Raw genomic sequence first — 17,307 nt, forward strand, 5'->3', positions numbered from 1 at the left:
GAAACTCCAATACTTTGGCCACTCATGTGAAGAGTTGACTCATTGGAAAAGACCCTGATGCTGGGAGGGATTGGGGGCAGGAGGAGAAGTGGACGACAGAGGATGAGATGGCCGGATGGCATCACCGACTGGATGGACATGAGTCTGAGTAAACTCCGGGAGTTGGTGATGGGCAGGGAGGCCTGGCGTGCTGCGGTTCACGGGGTCGCCCGCAACGAGATGGACGCGACTGAGCTGAGCTGATGATGTGCTGTGTGCTAAGTCCCTCAGTCATGTCTGGCTCTTTGCGACCCGACGGACTGTAGCCCGCCAGGCTCCTCTGTCCATGGGATTCTCCAGGCAGGAATACTGGAGTCGGTTGCCATTCCCTCCTCCAGGGGATCTTCCTGACCCAGCGATCGATGTCTCCTGCCTTGGCGGGTGGGTTCTTTACCACTAGCGTGGCCGGGAAGCCCTGCACAGAGGCCTTAATAAACAGAGCCAGGGACGGCACGGGGGCCACCACCCCGCCAGGAAAGGGGGCGGGGCGGGGGGGTCCGGGGTCCCCTTTCATCGGCAGAAGAGCCTCCTGCCGACAGCACGTGGCCTCCGACCCCGGCCCGGGGGTGACTCCGCGGGGAGAGCGGAGTCCGCTGCGGGGCGGCCTCTACAGCCGCCAACCCCGGGCCCCCGCGGAGAGATGCGCCGCCCCGGGGGTTCTCGGACAACCGGGCCTGGAAGGGTTAGGCTCTGACGCTGGAGCGAGCAGGAACTGGAGCCGACCGGCCGCCAGGCGGCAGTGGCCGCTCAGGAAGGGAGCAGTGGGCGGTGCGTCCTCTCCAGCCACCTGGGCGCAGGTGCGACCCCGCCGCCTGCGCCGGCGCACCTGGACGCCCCGGGACCGCGGGGGCCCAGCCTCCGCAGGACGTCTCACCGCTCAGCGACGCCCGCTTCTGCTCTTAAACAGGTCGAACCTGTCTCGACTTCACCGAGAAAACAGGTTAAGAGCACGCTGTCTGAACCCTGGAGGGTTCCGCGGAGCAGCGGGACCGGGTGGAGGCGCCCCGATGATCTCAAATTACCTGGTCCTGCGCCAGAAGGCTCAGGCACAGGCATCGTCGTCAGGAAGGACGGATAAAAAGTGTGCTGGGCTTGGACTATACAGACCTCTTGAAACCCCACAACTGCTTCCGATTGTCTGAGCCACCTGGGTTACCCCCCTTTCACAGACAAGGAAACTGAGGCCCAGACAAGTCGTGACTAGCTGGAACCCACATCTTAGTAGGTGGCCAAGGGAGACTTAATTTTTTGGGCTTCAAAATCACTGCAGATAGTGACTGCAGCCTTGAAATTAAAAAACGCTTGCTCCTTGGAAGAAAAGCTATGACTAACCTAGGCAGCATATTAAAAAGCAGAGACATTACTCTGCCAACAAAGGTCCGTCTAGTCAAAGCTATGGTTCTTCCAGTAGTCATGTATGGATGTGGGAGTTGGACCACAAAGAAAGCTGAGCTCTGAAGAATTGATGCTTTTGAACTGAGGTGTTGGAGAAGGCTCTTGAGAGTCCCTTGGACTGCAAGGAGATCCAGCCCATCCATCCTAAAGGAAATCTGTCCTGAATATTCATTGGAAGGACTGATGCTGAAGCTGAAACTCCAGTACTTTGGCCACCTGATGCGAAGAGTTGACTCATTGGAAAAGACCCTGATATTGGGAAAGATTAAAGGCAGGAAGAGAAGGGGGCGACAGAGGACGAGATGGTTGGATGGCATCACCAACTCAATGGACATGAGTTTGACTAAATTCCGGGAGTTGGTGATGGACAGGGAAGCCTGGTGTGCTGCAGTCCATGGCGTCACAAAGAGTCGGACATGCCTGAGCGACTGAACTGAACTGAAGGGAGATGCAACATGAAGTTGGCAGGGGGTGGGGCTGATGAGGAGAAGGCAATGGCAACCCACTCCAGTACTCTTGCCTGGAGAATCCCATGGACGGAGGAGCCTGGTAGGCTGCAATCCATGGGGTTGCTAGGAGTTGGGCACAAGTGAGCGGCTTCACTTTCACTTTTCACTTTCATGCATTGGAGAAGGAAATGGCAGCCCACTCCAGTGTTCTTGCCTGGAGAATCCCAGGGACGGGGGAGCCTGGTGGGCTGCCATCTGTGGGGTCGCACAGAGTCGGACACGACTGAAGCGACGCAGCAGCAGCAGCAGGGGCTGAGGAGAGGGAGAGACAGTGAGCTGAGGGGCGGAAAGGCCGGAGAAGGATGCCTGCCTGGGCAGCGTGGGCCTCTCTGCAGCCCACGACTGCAGGACACCCGCATGACATGGCCCCTCTCCCCAGAGGCCTGGGCAGGGAGGCGCCACGCCCTCTGGGAGCTGGGCCCAGGACTCGCACCCCTTGTAAACAGCTTTGGACCGCGGTCTGCCATCAGCCCAAACTCTGACAGTTCTCAGGGCCCTTGCACAGACCATAGTTTGTAATGCTACACTTGTGTGATTTTCCAATTAATGTCGGCACACCCGTTCCCCAGGCCGGAAGTCCCGGGAACTCGGGGAGCAGGCCTTGGGGTCGGCACTGAGTGGGTGCTGGCCCTGTGGCTGACTCTCATGGAAGGTAGGAGTGGAACCAGAGAATAGAAGGTTCGCGGTGGCAAAGGTGCAGGGTGGGGGGCTGGGGCTGCAGTTTTCATCTTGTCTCGCCTGTGCCTGTCTCAGGCCATGGCTCCCTCCGTGGACACATGTGTGTCCTTTAGTTCAAGGGAGCTGGAGGGCTGCTTGGTGGCTGTAGACTGTGTCCAGGGGACAAGAGTGAATGGAACCTGAGTCTCCTGTGGCTCCTGCATTGCAGGCAAGTTCTTTACTGATGAGCCATCGGGGAAGCCCCCAGATGTGACAAATGGGTGGGTAGGGACAAGAATTAGTGCCTAAATAAAATCAACCAACAGGAATGCCTACAGACTACTGCCTGTGATTCTGACAGATGGTAGTAATGGGCAGCAAACCTGTAGGATAGAAAACCTATAAAACAGGCCTCAGAGCACCGTTCTTTTGTCAAGTTGTGATGAAGGATACCTACAGATTCAGGGCAGGAACTAACCAGCCAGAGAGTGTGCGTGAATTTCTTAGGTCTGGCAGACAAGATGTTTATAACACACACGAGAGTGCAATTTTAAGTGGCAGAGACTTCAAGACTGGGCTTGGAGGAAGACCTGGGGTTTTCTCCATTTACAAAGCCCATGAATCTGGCACTATACTGGATTTATCCCAGTCTCAGAGAAGCAAAGGGCTCCCCCAATGGCCCAGCAGGTAAAGAATGCACCTGCAATGCAGGAGATACAGGACACACAGGTTTGATCTCTGGCTTTGGAAGATCCCTTGGAGGAGGAAATGGCAACCCACTCACACATTCTTGCCTGAAAAATCCCATGGAGAGAGGAGCCTGGTGGGCTGCAGTCCAAAGGCTTGCAAAGAGCTGGACATGACTGAGCCTCAGAGAAACAAAAGACATGGATCCTGAATCTTATGAAATCCAGAAAGGCGAGGACTCAGGAGTCCAAAGAGTGGCATTTCGGGGCTCGTCCTGTGGGAGTGGGGCTGGGGCTATAAGTTTCTGTTCATCGCACCAAGAAGCTCTGGGCTAACCCCACCCATCCACCTCCAAGTCCCTGGATGGCTGAGAAAAGTCAGCCGTGAACACACACTGGCAGCCACAGGAGCCTCCTGGTCCCGCCCTTACTTGCCTGCCGCGTTCACCTGTACCATGCTGGGTTTCTCTCTTGTGGCCACTTCTGCCATCTGGTCTCATTTTCTTGGCTCAACCCTTGGGCTTTAGAAGAATTTCCACACACCCTGGCTTTCTCCTTCTCCTCTTTCTCCCCCTAGGGAGGACAAGGACACCTCCACCTAGCTTTGATTCCCAAGGACCCACCAAGCAATTCCTTTGTGGAGTTACCTAGCCAGCCTGTAAACCAGGGGGCAGTGAGAAGGGGTGCCTGGGAGGGGGTAGGGGGGAGAAAGGGGGGTGGAAGGCAAGGGTCTGCAGCTTGAGGGCGGACCCCATTCCCACCAGACAGCTGACTGTCTGATCACTCACTGTCCCTTCCAGCACCGGTGCCACTAACGGCTCAGACCTACTCGCATGCCTGTGAGATGATTCAAGACTCTGAATGTGAGTAACAAGAAAGCCTTTCCAGCATGTTCTTTAAAGAGTAACAAAACAAAAGAGCGAGGGGGGAAATTTTATAGAGAAAGCAGGACAGGGATTCTGGATGTAATTAATGGCTTCAGACAGATGCACAAGTGTATAGCCTTTGTTAAAAAACAACAACAACAAAAAGAAACAAAACCAAAGAAGGTCAAAAACTTGATTGCTAAGTTAGGGAAAACCAAAGGTCAAAAATGGAATATTCATATTCTAGGAAAACTAAGCAAGGAATTATCATAAAAGAACAAAGAAATAGAAAGCATGAAATAAAAGTCAAGGGGCACGAAGGATACATAAAAAATATTGTAAAAGCCATCACACAGGAGGTCTGGAAAGAGAGAAAAGAGAGATGTTCTAAGAAATGATGGAGGACTTTCCCCCCAAACTGAAGAAATGCAAGAATGCTGAAATCTGAGGGCCCCTCAGGAGATCAAAGCAGCAATAAACAGTATCTTCAAAGTTCTGAGTGAAATCAGTTGAAATCTATAACTTTATATGAAGTCTAACTATTACGACATTATCAATTGTTGTGATGGCAAAATAAAGACATTTCCAGGCATGCAAGAAGCCAAATATTTAAGGCCCACAAACATTCTCTAAAAACACACAATTGCTGGGCAATGAGCTCTATGGAAGAGGAATAGTGACTGGGTAAAACAGTTAAAGCTTTTTTTTTTTTTTTTTCACATAAATGAGTGTTGGGACTTTGCTGGTGGTCCCATGGCTAAGACTCCACGCTCCTAATGCAGGGGGCCTGGTTTCGATCCCCGATCAGGAACTAGACCCCACATGCTGCAGCGAGACCCAAGACCTGGTGCAGCCAAAGAAACAAGTAAAATAAATACTTAAAAACCAGAGTCAATGAGTGTTGGTTGTTTAAAGTAAGGTATTTTAAATGACTGGAGAAGGCAATGGCAACCCACTATAGTACTCTTGCCTGGAAAATCCCATGGACGGAGGAGCCCGGTAGGCTGCTGTCCGTGGGGTCGTGAAGAGTTGGACACAACTGAATGATTTCACTTTCACTTTTCACTTTCATGCATTGGAGAAGGAAATGGCAACCCCCTCCAGTGTTCTTGCCTGGAGAATCCCAGGGACGGGGGAGCCTGTTGGGCTGCCGTCTGTGGGGTCGCACAGAGTCGGACACGACTGAAGCGATGCAGCAGCAGCAGCATTTTAAACGACAATGTGATACACCGCCTGGAACACGGACAGTGTCCTCAAACTCCCAACAGTCATGCCCTGTCCCCGGTGAGCATCCAAGAGTGGTGCATGGATACCTCTTCCAAACGGTGGGTGCTGGGCTGTGCATGTAGTTGGCAACATCCACACGCTGGGACAACGCACACGTTCATGACACAGCTGCAGAAGGAGCGTCTGCGCGGCAGGAGGGCAGAGCAGCGCCACGTGCTTCTGCGCGGAGGAGTCGCAGGGGCTGACTGGGCGGAAGGAGCCGGGCGGGAGGGAGCAGATGCGAACTCAGACGTGTAGGTCGAGAGACTTGAGACACCGGTGATGACGGCAGGGTCCCGCTGTTTACCTATGGTAGGGGTGAGGGAGGCGTCACGAGGCTTGATGAGACCTGGTGGTGTTCTGTGTCGCTCTGCGTCCTGTTGGCAGGGATGTGTTCACCTTGAGAAATCCACCAACTTGTGCACCTAGGATGTGGGCATGTAAAGTATGTGTGTTACACTTTAATGAAAAAATAGCATAATCGCGGAACACAAATTCCAGAGAACTGGTAAATGGAGCGGACAGCTGTGTTGTCTGACTTGTTGGGGGTGATTTAACTACAGATAGTGGTTTCTAAATGTAACCTTAAGTAAGCACTTTTAAAGGGTGAGAGGATTAAGAAAATTCAGTTGGTATAACAAAATGTAAGAAAGGGGAGAAAAAACAAAAAGTATAATACACACAAAACCAAACCAAAAAAAAGGAACAAACAATTCTAATAATATCAGTCATCACATTAGGTGTGAATGGGTTACCTTAATTAATCAAAAGAAAAAACTCTGGTTGGATAAAAGTACAAACTATGTGAAATAAATATCTAAAAGAAATAATCCAGCAAAAATGAACGTGAAGGAAAGAAATGCTAATAAAACAAAAAAGAAGGTAGTTTTAAATTCAGATGAAATATGATTCAAGGTCAAAGTGTTTAATATATAAAGAAAGGGGTATGTCATGCTGAAGACAGGGTAAACCAATGATCATTTTACTGCATTTAAAGCACCACTTGTAAATATACCCAGCCAGAACATGGCAGAACTACAAATAGAAAAAAACCAGATTCTCAATGTCTTAGTGTGCAATTTTGACAAAACTCTCACAGAAAAAAGTAAGTAAGAAGAGGATTTGAATAAAATAAGTAATGAGCTTAATCTAACCACTCTTCTACTCAGCTGACAGAGGTTAAATATTCTTTTAACCACAAATGGAATATTCTGAAAAACTGACCTGTGCAATGACATTAGGGAAATCTTATTCAGCTGCAAAAAGCTGCTATTATTTAGGCTGATTGAAATGCAATAGAATTAGAAATTAACAAAACATCTTAATAGCTCTTGATTAAAGCAAAAATTAAAATATATAATGTGTGAACCATTTATGTCTAAATGATCACAGATGTACCATATCACAGAATCTTTTTCTGCAACAGCAGTACTCAAAGGAATAGGTGGGCCTTATATGCATTTATTAGAAAAGATTGAAAATAAAGGAAATGAAGTTTCAAATCAAGAAACTACTTAAAAACCATTAAAAAATCCAAAAAAGTAGAATGATGTAATTAAAACTAAAGTAGAAATGACTGAGATACAGACAAGAGCAATGCATCAGATCCATGAAATAGTTGTTTCGATAGATGAAGAGACGAAAGAGGACAGCTCAGGAAAATAAAGCTGTGTGTCCATCTCCATCATAAACACAAACGCAGAACAGCTAAATAACGGGCCACGTGGAGCAGAGAGCCGAGGGCTGTACAGACGGCGGGGTTCTGTCCGTACAGTCACTCTCGGCCTAACCGTCACTCTGTCTCCCGTGTCTCGGTGTGATTTCCCGGCCCTGCCTGCTTCTCCCGCTCCTCTCCCTGGTAATTACGTGCGTGTGCTGCTAAGTTACCTCAGTCGTGTCTGACTCTTTGCAACCCCATGGACTGTAGTCCGCCAGGCTCCTCTGTCCATGGGATTCTCCAGGCAAGAATACTGGAGTGGGTTGTCCTGTCCTCCTCCAGGGGACCTTCCCTATCCGGGGATTGAACCCAAGTCTCTTCCATCTCCTACACTGGCAGGTGGATTCCTTTCCACTATAGTTGTGTATGCATCTGTTTATTTTTTGCCTTTTCCGACTGTATCTCTTCTGAATGTATTTGTTTTGTGAGTCTCTTGCCCTTGTTCTCTAATTTGTCTTTTCTCTAGTTTCACATTTTTTGTTTCTTTCTTTGTGTCTAGATGTTTCTGTGAAAGCATGCTTTTTCCACTTTTGTTTTTAACTTTTTTCCCCTCTATTTCTCCTCTTCATTAAAAAATCAAAATATGTAAATATTATGTTTTTTACTAACAGAATGTGTTACCTGTTCTTAATTTAAATTATGATGAACAGAACAGAACATTTTTTATAGTGTCATAGTTTAAATTCAATTGAGTTTTTATTTTTCTTTAATTAGCAAATTCGGGACTTCCCTGGTGGTCCAGTGGTTAAGACTCTATGATTCTGATGCTGGGGGTGTGGGCTTGATCCCTGATCTGGGAACTAAGATCCCACATGCCTTGAGGCATGGCCAAAAAAAACAGTTTAGCAAATTCACTTCAGCAGTATATTAAGAGCCATCTCAGGAATGCAAATAGGTGTCAACTTTAGAAAAAAATCTACCAGTTTAAATAACTGCTTTTCTAGAGTACAAGAGAAACCACATAATTATTTTCATAGAGAACAAAAACACTTTTGAAAATGTTCAACATATGTACTTTTATGATAAAAAAACAAAATTTATAGCAAATTAGGTACTTTCTTACTATGATAAGAGGCATTGAAACTCTAGAGTAATTGTCACCACTTGGTAATGAAATAGAGTCACTGTTACTATCATTGCACTATTCAACCTTTTTATTGGAGATTCTAGCCAGTACGAGGGGAAAATGTCATTAATACTGGAAAAAAAGAACAAAACTGAGATTATCTGCAGACCACATGATCATCTACCTAGAAAAATCTCAAGAGAATCAATTGACAAACCAATAAGAGTTTAGCAGTGCAGCCAGATATAAGATCAGCATAGAAAAATCAATAGCTTAATTACATACTAGCAAAAACCAATTAGAAAATGAAATGAAAAATGAACTCATTCTTAAGAGAAACAAATTCCATAAAATATCTACAGAGAAACCTCATAAAAATGTCTAAATACTAAATAAAGAAAGCTACCAAAGTTTACTGAATGGCCTTCAAGAAGAGCTAGCTATATCAGGTCTCCCATAAATTAATCTATAAATCCAACAGAACCCCAGCTGAAATCTCAGGAAGACTGGTAATGATATATAACATAATGGTTTCTTTCTCTCAGAAGGGAAATCTCCAGAGATGGTCAAGAAAATTTAAAAGGCAAAACAACCAGGGGAGTTTCCTTGTGAGACATTCAAAATACTTGATGAAGTTATAGCAGTTAAATCAGTGGTGAGTTGCTCTAAAAATAGCTAAAGAATAGAGAAACAAATCTAGAATGTACTCTATACATGTGGAAAATAGTTTACCATGAAGCTGGCTTTTTAAATTCAGTGGCAAAGCAATGAAATCATCAATAAAGGATAAGAACTATATAAAAATCTATATAATTGGTGGCGATCTATATGAAAACAGTCTATCCGGCATACTGTGTGCTACGTCACTTCAGTCGTGTCTGACCCTTTGCAACCCCATGGACTGTAGCCCGCCAGGCTCCTCTGTTCATGGGATTCCAGCCAAGAATACTGGAGTGGGTTGCAGTGCCCTCCTCCAGGGGATGTTCCCAACCCAGGGATCAAACCTGTGTCTCTTAGGTCTCTTGCCTTGGCAGGCAAGTTCTTTACTATCGCCACCTGGGAAGCCCAAAAGAACATCAATGACCAGCATGTAAATAAAAAGATGCTTAACTTTAGATATAGTAATAGTCAGGGAATTGCAACTAAAATTAATAGAAAATTTTCTTCTCTCTCACACTGGTGAAAACCTAGGAAGCCTATCTTGCAGCAAACACAAGGCTTCCACTTGGAAGGTATTTTTGTTTAGCTTGGCTGAGAGGAGTGCTAGAGATGATGGGAGGAAAGGGAACGGTCCCCAGTCACTTTCTGGCGTGGCCCCAGCTCTGTGTGGGACCTTGAATTCAGAGAAGGCACAGGCAGCTCTGACGGAGGCCCCTTCGGCTACTCAGACCCCAGCCGGCACTCCCAATGGGCCCCTACTTCCCCTAATAGGTGCAAAAGGCTGGAAAACCATTGTGCCAAGCAGGCAGCCAGAACGACCACTAGCTCTAGGAGGAATCGTGTCAACTTGTAGCTCTTATTATGGTGCAATGTTATTTCCTTAGTTTGTGCATACATTGTAATGAATTCATAGAATCCTGTTAGGAGTCCTGTGATGGGGAGGGGGTGCGGCTGAAGGCGGTGGAAATGGGGGAGCCAGTGCCGGGATGCCCATCAGGTCTGGGAGTTGGGGCCGCAGCCCCTCCTCCCCTCTCCCTCACCCTTTGCTGGGCCTTCATCCCAGCTCCCAAGCCTCACATCCAAGGGCCAGGCAGACCACACACCAAGGAAGGCACTGCAGCCGGTGGAGCCTTAGAAAGGGCTTCATCCTTTGAGATGTCTGGACCAGGGTTCAAATCCCGTCTCTGCAATCTCATAGCCCCTATCCAAGCCCCACCTCGGGAGGTTTCTTTGGATGCTGGATGGTGTAACAATAACTAGTGATAATTGAATGTTTCCTCTTCTCAAGTGTTGTTCTGGGCCCCTGTGCTGTCCTGTATCAACTCAGCCAATCCCACATCACCGCTACAGGTAGGTACTGTGCTTATGCCTGTTTCACAGATGGGGACCCTGAGGCAGAGGACTGCGAAGGAACTTGCTGAAGCCACCACTTGGGCAGCACAGCTGGCACTGAAGTGAAAGTCCCTCCTCTCAGTTACTCAGATTCTTGCCTCTCTGAACCTGGAGCGGCTGGCTCACCAGCAGGGGAGCCTAGTCAGTCAGTCGGTCAGTGACTAGAACAGCCTGAGCACGCGGTCCGTCCCAGGGCCTGTGCCAGGTGCTAGGAACTCCGGAATGAATGAAGCCGACACAGTCCCTCGGCTTTGAAGAGTCTTTCTTGGGAGCTGTGTGGGCGGTATTGCCTGGAGATCAACCATAAACAAATAACAGGCAACAACGATCCAGAGAGTGATCTTATCAGGAGGGAAGAAAACAGCAGTGTGAGGTGAGAGGCGAGGGGTGGGGGCGAGACATTCCGGGGGAGCCGCCGAGGCAGGTCCGGGGGGGCGGGTCCCCGAGTCTGTGGCGGTGCCCGGGCTGCTCCACGAGCTTGGGCCTGGCTGTGCCCGCCCCGAGGTGGAGCTTCTGCACGGAGCCGGGCCGGAGTCTATGTTGGAGAGACCGGAAGCCCAGCCCAGGTTACAGCTGGGGCGGTTGGGGCACGCGCACATGTGCAACTGCGCGTGCACGTCGGTACCTGCAGCGTGTACCCGCGCGCGCGCCGTGTGCGCGGGGGCATCTAAGGAGGGACCGCTTCGCGACGAGGCAGCCATCAGCAGACCGCTTCCGCTCCGCCGACCCCACCGCAGCCCGTGGCACACGCGCCTTCGCTGAACCAAGCCCCTCTCTGCCCACTGAGCTCGCGGTCCCCTAGTCCCCGCGGCCCCGTACATACAGCAAGCTGCCCGCGGGAGAACCGTGACAGGGGCTACCCGTCCTGGGGCCGCGCTGGGGCACAGGCTCTCTCTCGGCTCCCGGGTGCCTCTCTGGCCGGTTCTTCCCCCAAGCATCCTTTCCTGAGACCGAAGCTGCAGCAAAAAGGAACCTGGCCTGGGGGAGGCAGGTCCCGCCTGGAGGCTTGCTCCCCAGTGACACTTCTTGGATGTCGGGAGAGCCTGCAGGGGACCTGCAGCGGTGGAGAGGCCTCCTGATGTTGGCGGCTGGTTCCGTCAGACCCCGGGAGTGATTGGTTGGTCAAAGCCACCCAGGCCACCCTGCCCCTCTGTCGGGGCCTGGCTCTGGCTGGGGTGACCAGTGCCACTCCAGGAGAGACTGGCTGCTGGGAGATTCTTCTGTTACTCAGAGGGACAGTGGCCTTCTATGGCCGCTCTCTCCCTCCGGGCCAAAGGAGGTGGGCATGGCGGGTGTGATGCTACTAGCCCAGGCCTGGCACCTCCACACCCACACAAGGAGAGACATCCAACCTGCCCAGGCAGGCAGATGGGAAGCACCTCCATCCTTCATGGACCCAGACTCTCAGCTCTGAGCCCTCCCTGTGGGAAGCACGTGCTCTAAGCAGGCAGGCCGACCTCAGAGAGGAGAGGAGAGAGTCCCCACCCGAACTTCTACCGAGTGTCATGCTAATGCCTGTTTCTCCCTGTGGAAAGAGGAGGCTGGAGAGAGGAGGTTCCCCCAACCACCAGTGTCTGCCAGGGCAGGGCAGTGGGGAGGCCGCTACTGTCTCCCTCACATTCAGATGGTGGTGAAGGGCAGGTGGTGCTCTGCATGTTGACCAGGCTGTGCTTCAGGGATGGGCCTTGTCAACCATCTCCACGGCTACTGCAAAGATGTCCTCCATTGTGGGGTTGCAGAGAGCTTCACAAATTTGATGGCATTTTGGCTTTCTCCAGAGGTATTCCCCCAATAAACAACTTGCACCAGAATCCCCTACTCAGGCTCTGTTTATAGGAGACACGGAGGATGGAAGGGATGCAGGGAGATTTGCTAATCAAAGTAATCTGAAGGAAACTGGTGGATGTCCCTGTCATTGTGGAGAATAAAAATCCTCTTAGGCTCCCCCCTGCCCGCCACTGGCTGCTCTCAACTCAGCGGCTCACTCTCTCTTCCACCCTCTCCTCCTCACCCCTGCCCTTCCAGGTTCCAAGAGGCTCCGAATGACCCTTACTATTTCATAGAGCAGTCAGGATGGGAAGTGTCGTGGTCCGATTGCGGGCTGGAAAAGAATTTCCAGACACAAGACAGAATGACAGAGAAATAAAGTTTATTAGAGTGGGAGACACTGTTAAAACAGTGGGTTGGCTCAAGGGCGAGCCAACAGTTGAACAGGGGGTCCTTGGTCCCTTTTTATTCCCAGGGTGCAAGGAGCGGGATAGGGGTCTTGCCCGTCATATGCTGATTGGATGAGGCAGGTCTTCTGGGTGAAGGAAGAGTCAGGCAAATACCTTCTCCTTACCGGGGTAGAAGGGGACACAGGTTATACTGCTCAGGAGGACCTGAAATTCCTTAATGGCTACAACATGGGGGAAGGAAAAACTAAAAAGGGTCTATTTCTTTTTCCGTTCCTGCATTCCAAGATCCTCCTGGTCTTTTTTTTTCCCCCCTGTTTCTTCCTCCTTGGGACACCGCAGGGGGTGCCCCAGTTCCAGATCCCAAACTCTGCTTGGGGCGCACTTTGGCAGATCAATGTCAGCACTTCTCTGGTCACCGCGTCCATTACACGTATGACCCAGTTAGACAGGCGTGAACACGACGCTCCGGCACGTCGCGTGTCGCCTGAATGCTGAGGACAGTTTCTCGTCCTCCTGCTGGCAAGGCCCTGGCCGCTCTGGCCGCCCTCCTCAGGTCTGCTCTGCTCCCTCACGGTCTCAGAGTTGGGCCCTCGGCCTCCTTCTCTCGCTTCAGGGGCCTCGCACAAATTTCCTCCTCCACCGCTTCCTCCCCTGAGAAGAGCGTCCGCCAGGTCCAGCTTCTCTCCCGCATCGCGACGTCGTCGTCTTCCTCAGCGCCGAGGACGCTCAGTCACAGGCCCGTTCTCTGCCTTTTCACCGCGAACCTGCGGCGGCTCCGCCCGCCCGGTGCGGCCTCCTCGGTGTTCTGGCCCCCTTGGCCCGGCCCCCTCGTTCACCCATCCCGCCGCGCGCTGTCTGAACTCGGACGCCGCGCCTCGTGCTCCGGGTCCGGCGGGAGGCGCCGCGAGACTACAGCCCCCACAATGCCCGGCGGCCCGCGCCGGGATTGGCTGGACTCCGAGCGGCCGCCAATAGGGCGCGGTTTTGTTGGCAGGTGGTGCCGGTCCCGTAAGCGCCGGCGCTCCTGAGCCGCCTCCCGCCATGGGCAGCGCCGAGAGCCGCGAGGGCCGCAGGGCGTCTTTCGGGATGGACGAGGAGGAGCGGGTCCGGGTGCTGCAGGGCATCCGGGTGAGCGGCCGGCCGGCGGGAGGGCGTTTGGAGGCGTGCCGTCGCTCGGCCGCGAGAGGACCGCGAGGGGGAGGGCGCTTCAGGCCTAGTCTCCTCCGGGTGACAGGATGGGCGGAGATGGGGGGCGGGGCTTCGTTGTCTGTACCGTAGCCCCGGATCCGCGTCCTCGCCGCCTTCGGACGACGATGCCTGTAAGAGGACGACGAGCTGCACCCCTTGAGTTCCGGAGCTGCACTGCTGACCTGACCGACCACCTCACGTGCCAGCCCCTCCCAACGCCCCCACCCCCTCCCCCGTGCCAGTCCCTCCCAACCCCTGCCCCCCGTTCGCTGGCCTCAAGGCCTCCTCGTCCGTGGAGGTGCGACCTGCACCGCTCGCGACCCCCGCAAGGGGCTGTGTTCGCGCCTCCAGTTTCCCTCAAATCTGCTCCTTTGTTCTTGTGGTTGAGGTCTCACCTCAGCATCCTTCTGTGACAAGGTCTGAAGCGTCTGCCCACCCCCGCGGCCACACACGGGTTTTTGTCGTGGCTGTCGCTCACCACTATTTAGAACTTCTGCGCAGGCTTTAGTTCTTAATTGTGCTTCCTGCCGCAGTGTCTCCGCCTTGAGGCCAAAGCTCTTGCCTGACTACAGCCTCCCCAGGCTCACGTTTGAGTCCTCAGCCCGGGCGTGGGCTGTGGTACACCCTTTGCAGGTATCCTGTCAATTAATTCTCCACAGCCCTCTGAGAAGTCGGCTTCTGTTGGCTCATTTTGTGGATGGAGGACAGCTGAGGCACTGAGGCTTGAAGTACCTCTCACGTCAAGCTAGCAAGTTGGCACTGAGCGAGGCTGACTCCAGGAGCCCCCTTCCTCCCGCACCTGTGCCTCGCATGTCGTGGGTGCTTTTTAAACCGGTGCTGAGTGATTAAATGGAGAACCCAGTGAAGCAGGCACCAAGTGTCCGTGGAAGGCACCCAGCCGGGCCTTGGTGAATTCACTAATTAGGGAGGTGTCTCAGAAAAGGAAGTCAGGGGCTCTGAATTCTCCAGCGATGCTCATTACCTGTGTGACCTGGAGTGAACAGCTTTATCTTTTGAGTCTCAGTCACTACATCTTAAAAATAAAAAATGGAGGCGCTGTGATAATCCTAGATGCTGCCTAGGATAAGATGATATGTGTGCATGTGTTTAGAAAAAGTACAGTGTTTTGTGGGATCCTCTATTCTCCGCCTAGCCTACTTAGTATATTTGGTGCTTACTAGGTGTTATCCAGTCTTGACCTGACTTGAGGCAAAGACAGAATGGGTAGAAGATGGCTCAGCTCCTGTTTGAAGGTTAGAGGCAGTACCTGAGTCAGAATTTAGAAAGATGCTCCAGGCTCTGTCTGGGCACTTGCCCACTGTTGTTACCTGGTTTGGGGAGTGTTGGAAAGTTTGGTCAGTCAGAGGCTTCTGAGGGAACTCCTTTAAGTTGATAGGAGCATCATCTCTTTTGGGTTTTATGACAGACGGGTACATTTTAATTCTAGTTCTTTTAGCAGTTCTGCAAAGTATAAATTCTCCTTAAAACTGGAGAATCAGGCTTCGAGAGGTTAGGGAACTTGTTCAAGGTGTTACTTCTGGGACTTTAACCCAGATCTTTCCAGGACAAGCAATAGCCTTTTCTCACAACTCCAAGCTCCAACGCACGTACATCCCCAGTGATATGTAAGGCACTGTGAAAATTGTGACAGTCTCTCACTGTCTAGGCATGGTACCTGCTTATTTCTACCAGAAACTGTTAAAACTAGAGGGAGCTTTGGGCACACTCATCAGAGAATGACTTGTGCAAAGGCGTACAGGTGGGTGATAGCCCCAAGCTGTGAGAGCCCTTTCTTCTTTCTTCTCTTCCTCCCTCCGTTCTTTCCTCTGTTCCTTCCATATGTCCATCCATCCATCCTTCTATACACTCGCGTGCCTAGTTTGAGAGAGGGAGACCAGAGAAAGGAGGTGATGGCAGTGCCGTGGTTGGCGTGAGGTTCTCATGCCAGCAAAGTGACTTGAGATTGAGGAGTCCACCTTGTCTTTAAGCAGGTGAGTAAAAATCACAGGAATAGGTTATTGGATAAATCAAATGAGAAATTAATGTACTAGAAAGTGAATGCGAAAGAACACCTGCCTGTTTCTTCAGAGAAAGTTAAACATCCCTAAAGACCTCTTGTATTTAATCCCCCAGGCTGGTCCTGGAAAGCCCTCTAGTTCCCTTAAAATTATGTGCCAAGGTCTTGCTAGTTTGCACACTTTAGTTGCTCAGTCATGTCCAATTCTTCGCGACCCCATGGACTGCACACTTACTGGCATATATTTACATATTGAGTTCAAGCCCTAATTCCAAGGAGGGTAAAAAAAATTTAATGCAAAATGCTGCAATTATATTCTCCATTTTTTTCTGAGCAAGCGTGTGTGAAATACATAAAGATGTCATTTCAGTTAGTATGTTTAATGTCATCCTCCAGTAAGAGGAGGTATGCACATGGCCAGAATGTCCTGTATGTGACTGTTCCCAATGCCCCTCGCATAGCCATCTTAGGTGACTGAGTTAAAGTTGGTTGCCTGTCAGCATGTTCAGTTCAGTTTGGTTCAGTCCCTCAGTCATGTCCGGCTCTTTGCAACCGCATGGGCTGCAGCACCCCAGGCTTCCCTGTCCATCACCAACTCCCGGAGCTTGCTCAAACTCATGTCTGTCGAGTCGGTGATGCCAACCACCCATGTCATCCTCTGTCATCCCCTTCTCCTGCCTTCAATCTTTTCCAGTAACAGGGTCTTTTCAAATGAGTCAGTTCTTCACATCAGGTGGCCAAAGTATTGGAGCTTCAGCTTCAGCATCAGTCCTTCCAGTGAATATTCAGAATTGATTTCCTTTAGGATGGACTGGTTGGATCTCCTTGCAGTCCAAGGGACTCTCAAGAATCTTTTTCCAATACCACAGTTCAAAAGCATCAGCTCTTCCACACTCAACTTTCTTTATGGTCCAACTCTCATATTCATATATAACTCCTGGAAAAATCATAGCTTTGACTAGACAGAACTTTGTTAGCAAAGTAATGTCTTTGCCATATGCTGTCTAGGTTGGTCATAGCTTTACTTCAAGGAACAAGCAGCTTAATTTCATGTCTGCAGTCACCATCTGCAGTGATTTTGGAGCCCAAAAAATAAAGTCTGTCACTGTTTCCGTTGTTGCCCCATCTATTTGCCGTGAAGTGATAGGGCCGGATACCATGATCTTAGTTTTTTGAATGTTGAGTTTTAAGCCAGGTTTTTCACTCTCTTCTTTCACTTTCATCAAGAGGCTTTTTAGTTCCTCTTTGCTTTCTGCCATAAGGGTGGTCTCATCTGCATATCTGAGATTATTGATATTTCAATCTTGATTCCAGCTTGTGCTTCTTCCAGCCTGGGATTTTGCATGATGTACTCTGCATAGAAGTTAAATAAGCAGGGTGACAATATACAGCCTTGACATACACATTTCCCAGTTTGGAACCAGTCTGTTACATGTCTGGTTCTAACTGTTGCTTCTTGACCTGCATATTTCTCAGGAGGCAGGTAAGGTGGTCTGGTATTCTCATCTCTTTAATAATGTTTCACAGTTTGTTGTGGTTCACACAATCAAAGGCTTTGGCGTAGTCAATAAAGCAAAAGTAGATGTTTTTCTGGAACTCTCTTGCTTTTTCTATGATCCAGCAGATGTTGGCAATTTGATCTCTGGTTTCTCTGCCTTTTCTAAATCCAGCT

General features: G+C 50.3%; 1 protein-coding gene across 5 annotated transcripts in view; it reads left to right on the plus strand.

The window, feature by feature from the left end:
- The first annotated feature begins 13,405 nt into the window (after positions 1 to 13,405).
- The window catches only part of CHCHD6 (coiled-coil-helix-coiled-coil-helix domain containing 6), a 100,293-nt gene continuing 96,391 nt past the window's right edge, over positions 13,406 to 17,307 (plus strand). For 3 of the 5 annotated variants that reach the window (XM_043443077.1, XM_043443078.1, XM_043443080.1), the window contains exon 1: positions 13,406 to 13,558. In XM_043443077.1, the coding sequence (XP_043299012.1) occupies positions 13,472 to 13,558 (87 nt within the window). In that variant the 5' untranslated portion in view covers positions 13,406 to 13,471. The remainder of the gene's footprint in view (positions 13,559 to 17,307) is intronic. The other 2 variants (XM_043443084.1, XM_043443086.1) reach the window with 2 other exon arrangements.

Source organism: Cervus canadensis, chromosome 22 (assembly GCF_019320065.1).
Source record: "Cervus canadensis isolate Bull #8, Minnesota chromosome 22, ASM1932006v1, whole genome shotgun sequence".
Lineage (NCBI taxonomy): Eukaryota > Metazoa > Chordata > Mammalia > Artiodactyla > Cervidae > Cervus > Cervus canadensis.